The 12,220-nt window shown below is 40.3% G+C and overlaps 1 protein-coding gene across 12 annotated transcripts in view; it reads left to right on the forward strand.

Moving 5' to 3' along the window:
• Positions 1 to 12,220, forward strand: part of SYNE2 (spectrin repeat containing nuclear envelope protein 2) — a 327,458-nt gene that overhangs the window by 258,530 nt on the left and 56,708 nt on the right. For all 12 annotated transcript variants that reach the window (XM_055538301.1, XM_055538305.1, XM_055538307.1 and 9 more), the window contains 8 exons: positions 58 to 188; positions 3,179 to 3,383; positions 4,694 to 4,873; positions 5,529 to 5,657; positions 7,582 to 7,736; positions 7,845 to 7,989; positions 10,269 to 10,363; positions 11,576 to 11,810. In XM_055538301.1, the coding sequence (XP_055394276.1) occupies positions 58 to 188; positions 3,179 to 3,383; positions 4,694 to 4,873; positions 5,529 to 5,657; positions 7,582 to 7,736; positions 7,845 to 7,989; positions 10,269 to 10,363; positions 11,576 to 11,810 (1,275 nt within the window). The remainder of the gene's footprint in view (positions 1 to 57; positions 189 to 3,178; positions 3,384 to 4,693; positions 4,874 to 5,528; positions 5,658 to 7,581; positions 7,737 to 7,844; positions 7,990 to 10,268; positions 10,364 to 11,575; positions 11,811 to 12,220) is intronic.

Consider the following 12,220-nt stretch of genomic DNA (forward strand, 5'->3'; position numbering starts at 1 on the left):
TGTTTCTGGATGAGGCCAGTTCATTCTGAAGCTGACATACCTGCTCTGTCCTCCTAGACTCTTCAAGACGAAGCTGAGAGCAGTGAAGGGAGTTGGAAGAAACTCGAGGAGGTGATTGGAAAACTCAAAGAGTACTGCCCCTCAGTTGCTGAAATAATTCAAGAGAAATGCCAAAATACTCACACAAGGTACGCTTCAAGATGCAACTTGAATGATAGAGCAGATTTTTTTTATCTTCTTAAAAAAGATAAGATTTTTTCATCTTATTAAGCCTTCTTAATCATCTGAGGTAACTGGTTTCATACTATTTTGGTCTATTCTGCTTGGAAGGATCTAGTTCATGTAAGATTTGGTGTTGTGAAGGCTATTGTACTTGCCTTGTACAAGTGTTTGGTATAATCAATCTAGAACTAAGTACAGCCCTAGGATAGCCACTTTCAGTGGATAGAGGCTAAATGCCTGATGTGATCCTCACGGGCACTAAAAAAGCAGGCAGAAACGGACTAAGGGGTGGCCAGAAAGGCAACCTGTCTTACTGGGAACATTATAAGGTGGAAGAAAGTGGATGTTAGAGTACCTCTCAGGAGATATTTGTGAGATTCAGAGGAATTCTTTGATGACCTGCTTATGATTGAAAGTTCCCTCTAAGGAGGGTGGCCCTGCTTAATTCTGAGGCTTTTGCTGGATGGGGTATGAAAGTTGGCTCAAAGCTGATTTGCACCAGACAGTGTTGATGAGATTAAGCCACCCTCAGTGATCTTCTCCATCCTTCCTCCATGCACATTCAGCCTCACCTAGGAACCAACTTGGAACAAGTGTTGAATAAGCCACACCACATTTACGCACCCTGCAGTGGTGTCCTGAGCTCTTGATCTAGTCTTTAGTGGAAGGAGGGGGAGAAGGGAAGGTAAAGAGGAACACAGACACATCTCTGATTTCACATACAGTATTGGGACCACCCTCAAAACATTTGGTGGTGGTACAGGTTGCTATTAAAGGGGTTGGCTTGTCGCCACTACACAGACTCATTCAGTTGTTAATACAAGAATATATGAGCAGTCATATTGAAAAAGACTGAAGAAAATGGCACTAAAATGCCAACAGTAGTTATCTTTAGATTACTGAGATATCAGGTGATTTTTTTTTTTTACTTCCTCTGTATAGATAGGTGGGTAGATAGGTAGATAATCTCAATATAGGTGTGGATAGATTTAAATATACATGTTTTGTGGAGGGTTATGAGCATACGTTGTACTTATAATTGGATAAACTCTTATTTTTAAAACAGATGGTTTTGAGAAAATTTGTGACATACATAAAAGTAAAGCAATTATGCCATTTTTTACCTTTTTCACCCATTTAGTGGGGTCACTGATATTGTGAAACAATCATTCTCACTTGCTTCAGGTGAGAATGTAAATATTATAATGTTTTCAGAAAGCAGTTTGAACATATACCTATAACCTTAAAAATATTTACATATTTATATTCTTTGACCCAATAATTCTCTTTTAAAAATCTAGTGTAAAGCCAATATCTTTAAATACAGAAAAAAAACCTTTGAATAAAGTTGTATCTGAGTGTTATATTTGGAAGCAAAAATTGAAAATTACTTCAATATTCATACTAAATTAGAATTTGGAAATTAAAAAATAGACCATTTATAAACCATTATGTACATCCATTTAAAATTAGGCTTATTTTTTATTAATAACATGGCAAAATTTTTTTAAGTGGGAAAGGAAGGCAAAATGTTACAGTCCATATTATGGATTAAAAACAAATTTTTAATTTCTACCTTTTTTTAACTTTTAATTTTAATAAAATGAAAAATGTATTACAGAAAATGTTTTTCTTATTATGATTTTTAGTTTTTGTAGCAGTTTGATAGTACATCTGAGATCCAAAAAGTTTCGTACAACCAATGAATGTGCCAGCCCCACAAAATTAGCTAATTTTCATGGATGCAAAAATACTTTTATTATTTGCCATTGTTCATAATTTGCAGAAAGAAATAGCAACCCACTCCAGTATTCTTGCCTAGAGAATCCCGTGGACAGAGGAGCCTGTTAGGCTGCTGTCCATAGGGTCGCACAGAATCTGACACGACTGAAGCAACTTAGCATGCATGCATGCATTGGAGAAGGAAATGGCAACCCACTCCAGTGTTCTTGCCTGGAGAATCCCAGGGACAGAGGAGCCTGGTGGGCTGCCGTCTATGGGGTCGCACAGAGTCGGACACGACTGCAGTGACTTAGCAGCAGCAGCATCATAATTTGATGATATTTACTCTAAAAGTGAGATATCTAACTAGGTTTCATCAACAGCTCTAGTTATGTTCACCTGGAATCCAAAGGTGATTTTATTTTTTAGCCTGGTCCTCATGGAGACCAGCTATGTAAATCTGGGGCCTCTGTACTCCACTGCTGCCTCCCTCATAGACAGCGTGCTAGCATCCTTTGAAGGGCACACCTGGGGACAATTTTCCCATATGATTAAGATCAGGTTGCACCAAGTAAGTAACTTTCTGCTGCAAATCAGCCTAAGTAGTAAGAGAATATACAGGAATTAACATTCCTCTAGAGAACAAAATATTATCAAGTACCAGGTAATATCTGCCATTTTTTCCTCAATTCACAAAGAAATTAGTCCTATAACAAAGCATATGTCTACAAAACAGTAAAACATTAGAAAATGTAGAACATAGTAGAAAATAAGCACCCTTTGCTGAGAAGTAGAAAAGTATATATTTATTTCTACTTTTATATAAGGAACCTATTGCTTTTGTAATTAGAAAATAAATTTGACATAAATACATTTTAAATAAGGCCTATCTAAAGACCTGCTTTATGAAACAGGAGCCCTTCCCATGTGGAGACATTTTCATCAGGTAAACAGTTTGGTACTTTTCCTCACCTTTGCCTAAAAGATGTTCATAATACAATAGATATTTCCTGCCAGTCACAAATTTTGCAGATTTTGTTGAGAATTATAAAGTCAATGAAGTATCCTAACTTGGAATTCTGTTTATATACTGATGATATCATTCATTTTGAAAAGGTATTGAACAATGTCTTGTTAATTCATCTGCTGTTAGCTTAACGGATAGAGTATGCATTTGCTTTTTCTGTAAAGGAAGAGATGGATGGGGGTCCTGTTTCTTATTTTGCCGTGACAGGTGGACTCAGGTAAACCAAGACGTCGCAGACCAATTGCAGAGGGCCCAGAGCCTGCTACAACTCTGGCAGGCATGCAACAGTGCTCACGCTGAAGCTGCAGCAAGGCTGGAGCCGCAGGAGACAAAGTGGCAACAGCTCGCAAACATCAACACATCTGGGAACAACCTAGCAGAGGTCCTGCCCCCGGCCCTGCAGGATGCCAAGGTAGGCATTATGCCTACTGCGAAAACCAAGGGCAAGACAGCCTGATGGACGGGCCGTGACCCAGGGAGTAGCCAGACCACAGGGAGGGAGAAGTGGGTCTGGGAAGGTGTGCGAGCAGACCACGGAGGACACAGGCAAGGCAGGGACGTCTGGGGTTGGGAAAGCCAGGCAGTGGCTCGCAGGTGAGGGTCAGGCAGCTGCTAGCTGAGTCAAGGGCACCTGACCACCTCCTTCCAAGTCTCCTCTTTCACTCTAGCAGGTAACTCTCTAAGGCAGAAGCCTTGTACAAAGTCTCCAATTAAAGCAGAAGTGTTATCAGCTGAATGTGGGCATCTAAGAAGTAGATGTTGAATCTCTTGATTTAGAAAGAATTATAGATTTGCTCCTGTGTTAATAAGTCTTTTCTGTGGAAATAATGATTTTTAGACTAATATTTAAGAGTTATATACTTTTCTCTGTGGTTTTATTCTATTATGTTAATGATTGGCTATAAAGTAAATACTTTCTAATGTTAGATTAGGTGACCAGATACATTTTGTATCTTTTGATACTATAGGTCAAATAAAGAAATAACAATTAGAGACAAGAATTCAACAGATATGAATCATATTTCTGATACACCTACCTAATCTGTTGTTTAAAAAAAAACACAGAAATTCACATAGATGCAATATTTCCAAAATCAATTCTAAAATTGGCTTGGTCAGTGAGATTCCACGCTCCCTGCATATGAATCCATTTATGTTACATTTATGTTACAAAGTCTCAGACAGAGACGAGGGTTGGATTGATCCTTTAAATGCCTTAAAGCAGATCCCTAAAGTGTTCTGAGGATTAGAAATAGAACTCACAAGACTCTACCAAAGTCATCTCCAGTTTCTATGAACTAGAAGCCCCAGCTTTATTTATCCGTGGTCACTTTTAGCTCTGAACTGACAAATTTCAAACTAGCACCAGAGATGTGCATCACATAAAGAAGCATTAGCTTTGTTGGCTCTTTAAAATAAACAGTAGGGCCTTCCCTGGTGGTCCACTGTATAAGACTGCAATCCCAAAGCAGGGGTCCCAGGTTCAATCCCTGTTCAGGGAACTAGATCCCACATGCCATGACTAAAGATCCTACATGCCACAGCTGAGACCTGGTGCAGCCAAATAATAAACAAAATAAACAGAAAAAAAAAAAAAAAGCCACACCCACAATTTCAGGGGAGAAATTCTTCTAGATGTTGGTGGAGTGGCATGAGGTGGGCCTTTCCCATTTGTTCTGGGAAAGGAAGAGGAATGTTTTACAATCACTTTTTCTCCTCTAGGAGCTGCAGTGTGAGGTGCAGAAGACAAAAGAGGCCTTTCTCCAAAATTCCATTCTCCTGGATCGACTCCCACAACCTGCAGAGCCCAACACCCATGTGCTCCTGTCTGGTCAAATGTACTCCCTCCAGAGAGCTTCCTACCTGGAAAAGATGCTGCTTGTGAAAACAAATGAATTTGAGGTTCTTCTTACTTTTTCCATTCAATTTATAGTCTTGGACACTTGCACACTCTGCACAGTTCCTAGTATCTTGTGAAGTGATAGTTATCAATGCTTTGTGGGCTGCATGTTAGGGAAACAACAGAATAAAGACGCCCTAAACATATCTACCATTTGACACGATTCTGCAGTCATGTGATTCTTCAGTCACATTTCTTCTTTATTGAACTTGTTAAAGTGATATATTTTATATACTGTTCAGATCACACAGTATTTGAATCTTCAGGTGGGGTAATTGAGTCATAGAATGGCTGCTTAAAGCATGGCCATTTGTGGTATATTTTATTCTCTTTTTGAAAGCCTTTAGTTCATGAACTCTCAAAAAGATGAACAGAAGGCCATGGAGCTCCAGTATCACACAGCGGGGAAAACACTTAACTAGCAGGACTCTTCTATATGTCCCTGTCAAGCAGGTGGTCTGTTCACCCCTGTGAAGGTGTAGTACTTTACCAAAGGCACAAAGTAAATATCAGAGATGTTCTGGATATTCAAGATAATGAGCTGATAATGAACTCCTGAGGGCTGGAAACAACTTGAACTTTTATCACAAGGCTCTGCTTGCTTCTGTTGTAGATGCACATGAAAATTGTTTCTGATGAAAACTTCTCTTGTTCTAGTTTGTTCTATCACAATTCAAGGATTTTGGGAACCGATTGGAATCTTTAAAAGGTCTCATTACACATGAAGAAGAGAATTTGGATAAACTCTACCGGCAAGAAAAAGAAGGAAATCCTGACTTATTCCTGGTATTGCCAATGTTTGTTATTTCTAGGGGCTCAGGCTCACCATAGGATAAAAAATAAGTGACTTACTGTCATATTATAGAATCTGTGTGCACCCTAACCCTTGAACCACAGTCACGATGTGTCTTCATGCTTGTCCTATTTTCCCTAGTGTCTAGAAAAGTAGGACAACACAGAGATCTGTTTTATTTTTTTACACTTTAAATATACAATTCATTTGTCAATTATTTCCCTTTTTAATTTGTAAATTTATAATATCATTTTTAAAGATTACTTTCCATGTACAGTTTTTACAAATATTGGCTATACTGTACATATATGTACAATATATCCTAGAGTATATATATCCATGTTGTACAATATATCCTAGAGTCTATCTTAAACCCAATAGTTGTACCTCCCCTGCCTCTGCTCCTGTATTGCCCTTGGCCCTGCCACTGGTAACCTCTGGTTTGTTCTCTTTATCTGTGAGTCTACTTCTTTTTTGTTATATTCACTAGTCTGTTGTGCTTTTTAGATTCCATGCATAAGTGATATACAGTATTTATCTTTCTCTGACTTACTTCACTTAGCATAATGCCCTGCAAATCCATGTTGTTGCACATGGCAAACGTTTGTTCTTTTTTTTTATGGCTAAGTAGTATTCCATTATATATGTACCATATCTTCTTTGTCCATTCATCTGTTGGTGGACACTTAGGTTGCTTCTGTATCTTGGCAATTGTAAATAATGCTGCTATGAACATTGGGTTGCACATATCTTTTTGAATTAGGTTTTGGAGGTGTTGGGTTTTTTTTTTTTTTTTGGCTATATACCCAGGAATGGAAATGCTGGGTCATGAGATTTATTTTAGTAATATGCCTCAATAATTTCAGTAGACTTTTAAATCTTTAAGTCTTTACTAGTTAGTTTCAGTGAACTAGAATAATCTAGCAATTGGATGTTGTGATTAATTGAATTTTTCTGGTTAGTGGAAGATCAAAAAGTAAAATACCCTATTAAATTAATGGTATTTTTTCCTTCTTTATTACCTTAATAAGTTTAGTATAGTTAACATAGATGAATGAAGAATTAATGAATTCTGGATCTTTATCCTAAGGACCAATATTCATAACTTAAATTAAGAGTCAGCAAACTATGGCATAAGGTCTTAATGCAGCCCCCACCTGGTTTTGTAAATAATGTAGCCATGGCCTTCCACTGTTTATGTACTGTCTGTGGGAGTTTTCATGCTGAATGTTTGCCACAGAGATCATATGGCTAAGAAAAGGCTAAAATATTTATGATCTAGCCCTTAACAGAAAAAGTTTGCTGACCCTGATCTAGACTTTTAGAGCAGAGTTCTGTAGTGAGAACATGGATATTGTGAAGGATGTTTGCTGAATACATTGTTGACCTAGATGCTATCCCTAGAATATTGTTTAAAAAATAAAATTTTGGTGAGTTTGCTTTCCTGTGATATCACCATAATATGTATGTTTAAGTACCATGCTTTGCTAGAGTTATTTCAGGGATTGAATTTTCATTTACTTAATAAATAAGCTGCATGATCTGTTGAAAGTCAAGTTGTTGGCAGACTAAATGGGACTTGAAGGTCCAGTGTGGATCCTTAAAGAAAAAAAAAAGAGCTTATTTCCATCCTCTTCAAAGACAGGAATCCGAGATCACTCTCTGTTTCCTGGTCTGTTTTGATTCTGGCCATGTGTGCAGCTTATTCTAGAAAAGTCACAAAATTGACAGGTCTAGGTTCAGGTCCAATTCTGACACTAACTAGCTGTGTGACTTTGGGCAAGTCATTTACCTATTTAAGCTCCGGCTTTCCCTCATCTTTGAGATAAGAAAGGCCTATAGCATTTCTGAGGCTTTTTCACCATCTGCATATCTTAGTGGCATCCCAAAGTCTGGAATTTAATTTCTTTTTCATAGAATCATGTGCTGGCACTGACGGCCCAGTCACCTGATATTGAGCATTTGAATGAAGTGAGCCTCAAGCTCCCACTTAGTGACGTAGCTATGAAGACATTACAAAACGTGAACCGGCAGTGGATCCGGGCCACGGCGACGGCGCTGGAACGCTGCAGGTCAGAACAGCCCAGCTCTCGCCTTCTGTTTCAATTATGGTAAAACTGACAGTTGAGCACAGTAGTGTCATTGTTATGTGGCTCTGTTCTGCTTTTAAACCTCTGTAGTGAGCTTCAAGGAATTGGATTGAATGAAAAGTTTCTTCATTGTTGTGAAAAGTGGGTCCAGCTTTTGGAGAAGATAGAAGAGATACTCAAGGCAAATGTGGCTGACAGCCTTCCTGCTCTTCTAGAACAGCAGAAGACGTATGAGGTAAATAAACCCATGCTCTGCCACTCTGCCCCCGTCTCCCTGAGGCAGTAGTCAGGGGATGAGAGATTTAAGTAAAAATATGCAGAATACCTGTCAATCTTCAATCCCTAAACACAGAATGTATGTCTTTAAGCAAATTCAGTTGTCGGTTGATCATTTGCAAAACTCTCACATGTTTCATAAATTTCCAAATATTGTTTTGCTACCCTGTTTTATTAATGACTAAACTCCCCCTAGCCAGGCTTCAGCAATACATGAACCATGAACTTCCAGATGTTCAAGCTGGTTTTAGAAAAGGCAGAGGAACCAGAGATCAAATCGCCAACATTCACTGGATCATCGAAAAAGCAAGAGAGTTCCAGAAAAACATCTATTTCTGCTTTATTGACTATGCCAAAACCTTTGACTGTGTGGATCACAATAAACTGTGGAAAATTCTGAAAGAGATGGGCATACCAGACCATCTGACCTGCCTATTGATAAATCTATATGAAGGTCAAGAAGCAACAGTTAGAACTGGACATGGAACAACAGACTGGTTCCAAATAGGAAAAGGAGTACATCAAGGCTGTATATTGTCACCCTGCTTATTTAACTTACATGCAGAGTACATCATGAGAAACGCTGGACTGGAAGAAGCACAAGCTGGAATCAAGATTGCTGGGAGAAATATAAATAACCTCAGATATGCAGATGACACCACCCTTATGGCAGAAAGTGAAAAAGAACTAAAGAGCTTCTTGATGAAAGTGAAAGAAGAGAATGAAAAAGTTGGCTTAAAGCTCAACATTCAGAAAATGAAGATCATGGCATCCAGTCCCATCACTTCATGGGAAATAGATGGGGAAACAGTGGAAACAGTGTGAGACTTTATTTTTCTGGGCTCCAAAATCACTGCAGATGGTGACTGCAGCCATGAAATTAAAAGACGCTTACTCCTTGGAAGGAAAGTTATGACCAACCTAGATAGCATATTCAAAAGCAGAGACATTACTTTGCCAGCAAAGGTCCATCTAGTCAAGGCTATGGTTTTTCCTGTGGTCATGTATGGATGTGAGAGTTGGACTGTGAAGAAGGCTGAGCGCCGAAGAATTGATGCTTTTGAACTGTGGTGTTGCAGAAGACTCTTGAGAGTCCCTTGGACTGCAAGGAGATCCAGCCAGTCCATTCTAAAGGAGATCAGTCCTGGGTGTTCATTGGAAGGACTGATGTTGAGGCTGAAACTCCAACACTTTGGCCACCTCATGCGAAGAGCTGACGCATTTGAAAAGACCCTGAAGCTGGGAAAGATTGAAGGCAGGAGAAGAAGGGGACGACAGAGGATAAGATGGTTGGATGGCATCACCAACTCAATGGACATGAGTTTGAATGAACTCTGGGAGTTGGTGATGGACAGGGAGGCCTGGGGTGCTGCGATTCATGGGGTTGCAAAGAGTTGGACATGACTGAGTGACTGAACTGAACTGAAGATCCTAGATTTTTCTGCAGTCAATAGAACTTCCGGCCCAGCATTGGTTTCTTAGAATGTGAACATGGTGCCTCTTCACCAAGAGCGTGTTAAAGTACTTCAGCTTCTCTTCTTTTTTTCACTGAGTAGGTCTATAAAGTATTGAGGCACCTGGTATAATTGTAACATAAATAATTTTGCAGAGGAGTTTCTCCATACTTTCACTGATGTATGTTTGAAAATCCTTCTATAGGCAGATCCTGCATTTCCAAACTACGCATGATTAGTTCACTGTAACTTTTTAATGTAACTGATTTCAGTCTGCATTGTTACATTAAGGTCATCCACAGAAAATGAAATCTGAAAATGAAAACTTTGAGTTAGTTCCTGAACAGTTTAGTTTCTTCCTCTTCAAATGGATCTAATAGTATTTACTTGAGTCCTAAGCTGAAGAAGTGAGACAGTGCTTGTTTTACTCAGTGCCTCTCAGATCAAAGGAAATGGCAACCCACTCCAATATTCATGCTCGGAGAATCCCATGGACAGAGGGGCCTGTCAGGCTACAGTCCATGGGGTTTCAGAGAGTCGGGCATGACTGAACAACAACAACAACAACTCAAATCGAAAATGCCCAATAAATGGGTCATAGATGTAGTTATTATTAGACCTGTTTGCTTCTAAGATTGTATTCATAGGTGTGATGATTAAGCATTTTTTGCAGTTAGGTTCAAATCATTTGAAAATAAATTATCTCACATATCCTCCATAGACTTTATTAGGAAATTCATGAAAACAGTTTTCACTAATATTTTACATTTTGATTCACGTACAGATGTTAGAAGCTGAAGTTTCTATAAACCAGACAATTGCCGATTCTTATGTCACTCAGTGCTTACAACTCCTGGACACAGCAGAAATAGAGAAGAGGTAAGCTCTCCAGGACTCATGATGGCTGTGAGAATGTGGAAGGCAATGTGAGCGGGCGGGCCTTCCACCACATGAATCTTAACATCAGTGCCTGTGGCCATGCGATTGATAGAGCACTATGGGGCCAGTCTTCTGGCTGTATATTAGGATAAAGTCTTGCTTCATGGCCATAAAAACATCAGGACCCCTTTTCCCTGTGGTAGAAGGGTGGGCTTAGCAGGTCAGATGATTTGCAAACACGTGTCTGCCAAGTCCAATTAACTAACTTTTTTATTCCAAAGGGTTCTTTTGTAGTCTGTTTTCCTCTCTACTTTCAGCCTCATGGTATTTTGCTATTTAAAAAATAAATTTCAAAGGACTGCTGTTCCCAGCAAGTGGCTATGTCACAATTGTGAAAGAAGAGACTTCTCTCTCTGCCGTGAACATGGGGTTGGGGTCTCTGGGCAGTTCCAGTCGGGCTGAGTGGAGCCCCTCAGACAGCCTGGTGGCACAGCTGCACCTGCTCACACAGCTGGTGCATCTGCCAACAGCCGCCCCGAGTGGGCCTGGCCTCCTAAATGACTTCTCCATACGTCTCCATAGGCATTCGTTTCCTCCCCGTCATTACCCATGTGCTTCTGAATCTTCTTTCGGCATAACTAAGAAATACAAACCCTATTTCTTCCTACCTCTCAAGTAATAAATTCAAGCCAGTTTCAAGATGATTAACTACTTTTGATCTGATCAGCATGATTTTTACCATAATAAATAAAAGGCCCTATTTCTCACATGAAGGGTGTTGTTTATCTGGGAAAGAAATAGTTGAGTTAGTTGCAGAAAGCATGTTCTTTATTGCTGCAATTGTGTAGTGTACAACCCTCAAGTAATCAATAACATTACAAAGGACCTACCTATTCATCCGTTTGCCATTGACCCCATGCTTAGTTTTCCGTAAAGCACTTGGCATAATCTGTGTCAAAACAGCTTGTTTGAGGTCATGCGTGTCAGCAAAATACCAGGCCAGGTGCAGTTCTCTTCTGCTCAACACCTTTCACCATCCCACACCCTGCCCCCTCCAGCCCCACATTCCCTATCATGTTTAAGTTGAATGGTGCTCAGATCTAAAATAGTGTTTCTAGGTAAAAATGGCAAATCTGAGTTCCTGTTACACATTGATAGTTATTTTTTCTACACATAGATGTCAGAATTCTCTAACCATCTATTTTCCCCAAGACCGGAATTTGTTTGGAAGTTCACGAGGCTCAAGGAGCAGTGGCAGAGTGCGGCCCAGGGTGTTCGCCAGAGGAAGAGCGACATCGATGAGCTGGTGAGGCAGTGGCGGTCCTTCACCACCTCCGAGGGGGACCTGCTCCGCTTCCTCGCCGACACCAGCCACCTGCTGTCCGCAGTGAAGAGCCAGGACTGCCGCAGCCTCCACCAAACGAGAAGCCTGATCCATGAGCTGAAGGTAATGTGAGCCCAGCAGCAGTGTGGGAACCACAGGGTGCCTTTATTTGGAAGATATTTGTTCGCTTCAGGTTTTGTGTTTTCTCTGATGCTCAAGTGTGCTCTCTGCAGTGGGGAGGCCAGTTGGTCATGGGGACCTTACTCAGCCGTGTCCTCAGCCTTGTGGGGTCAGAAACCCAATCTTATCCATTCATCCAGAAATAGTGAGGCTCTCCTGGGCTGTGGGCACAGAGGTGGACTGGGGATGAGTAGGGGGAGTGCAGAAGTTTGGGGTGACAGGCCTTTACAGCCTTGTGCTTCAGTCATGTCCAACTCTTTGCAACCCTATGGACTGTAGCCCACCAGGCTCCTCTGTCCATGGAATTCTCCAGGCAAGAATACTGGAGTGAGTTGCCATTCCCTTCTCCAGGG

The sequence above is a fragment of the Bubalus kerabau genome, chromosome 10 (genome assembly GCF_029407905.1).
Source record: "Bubalus kerabau isolate K-KA32 ecotype Philippines breed swamp buffalo chromosome 10, PCC_UOA_SB_1v2, whole genome shotgun sequence".
In the NCBI taxonomy this organism is placed as follows: Eukaryota; Metazoa; Chordata; class Mammalia; order Artiodactyla; family Bovidae; genus Bubalus; species Bubalus kerabau.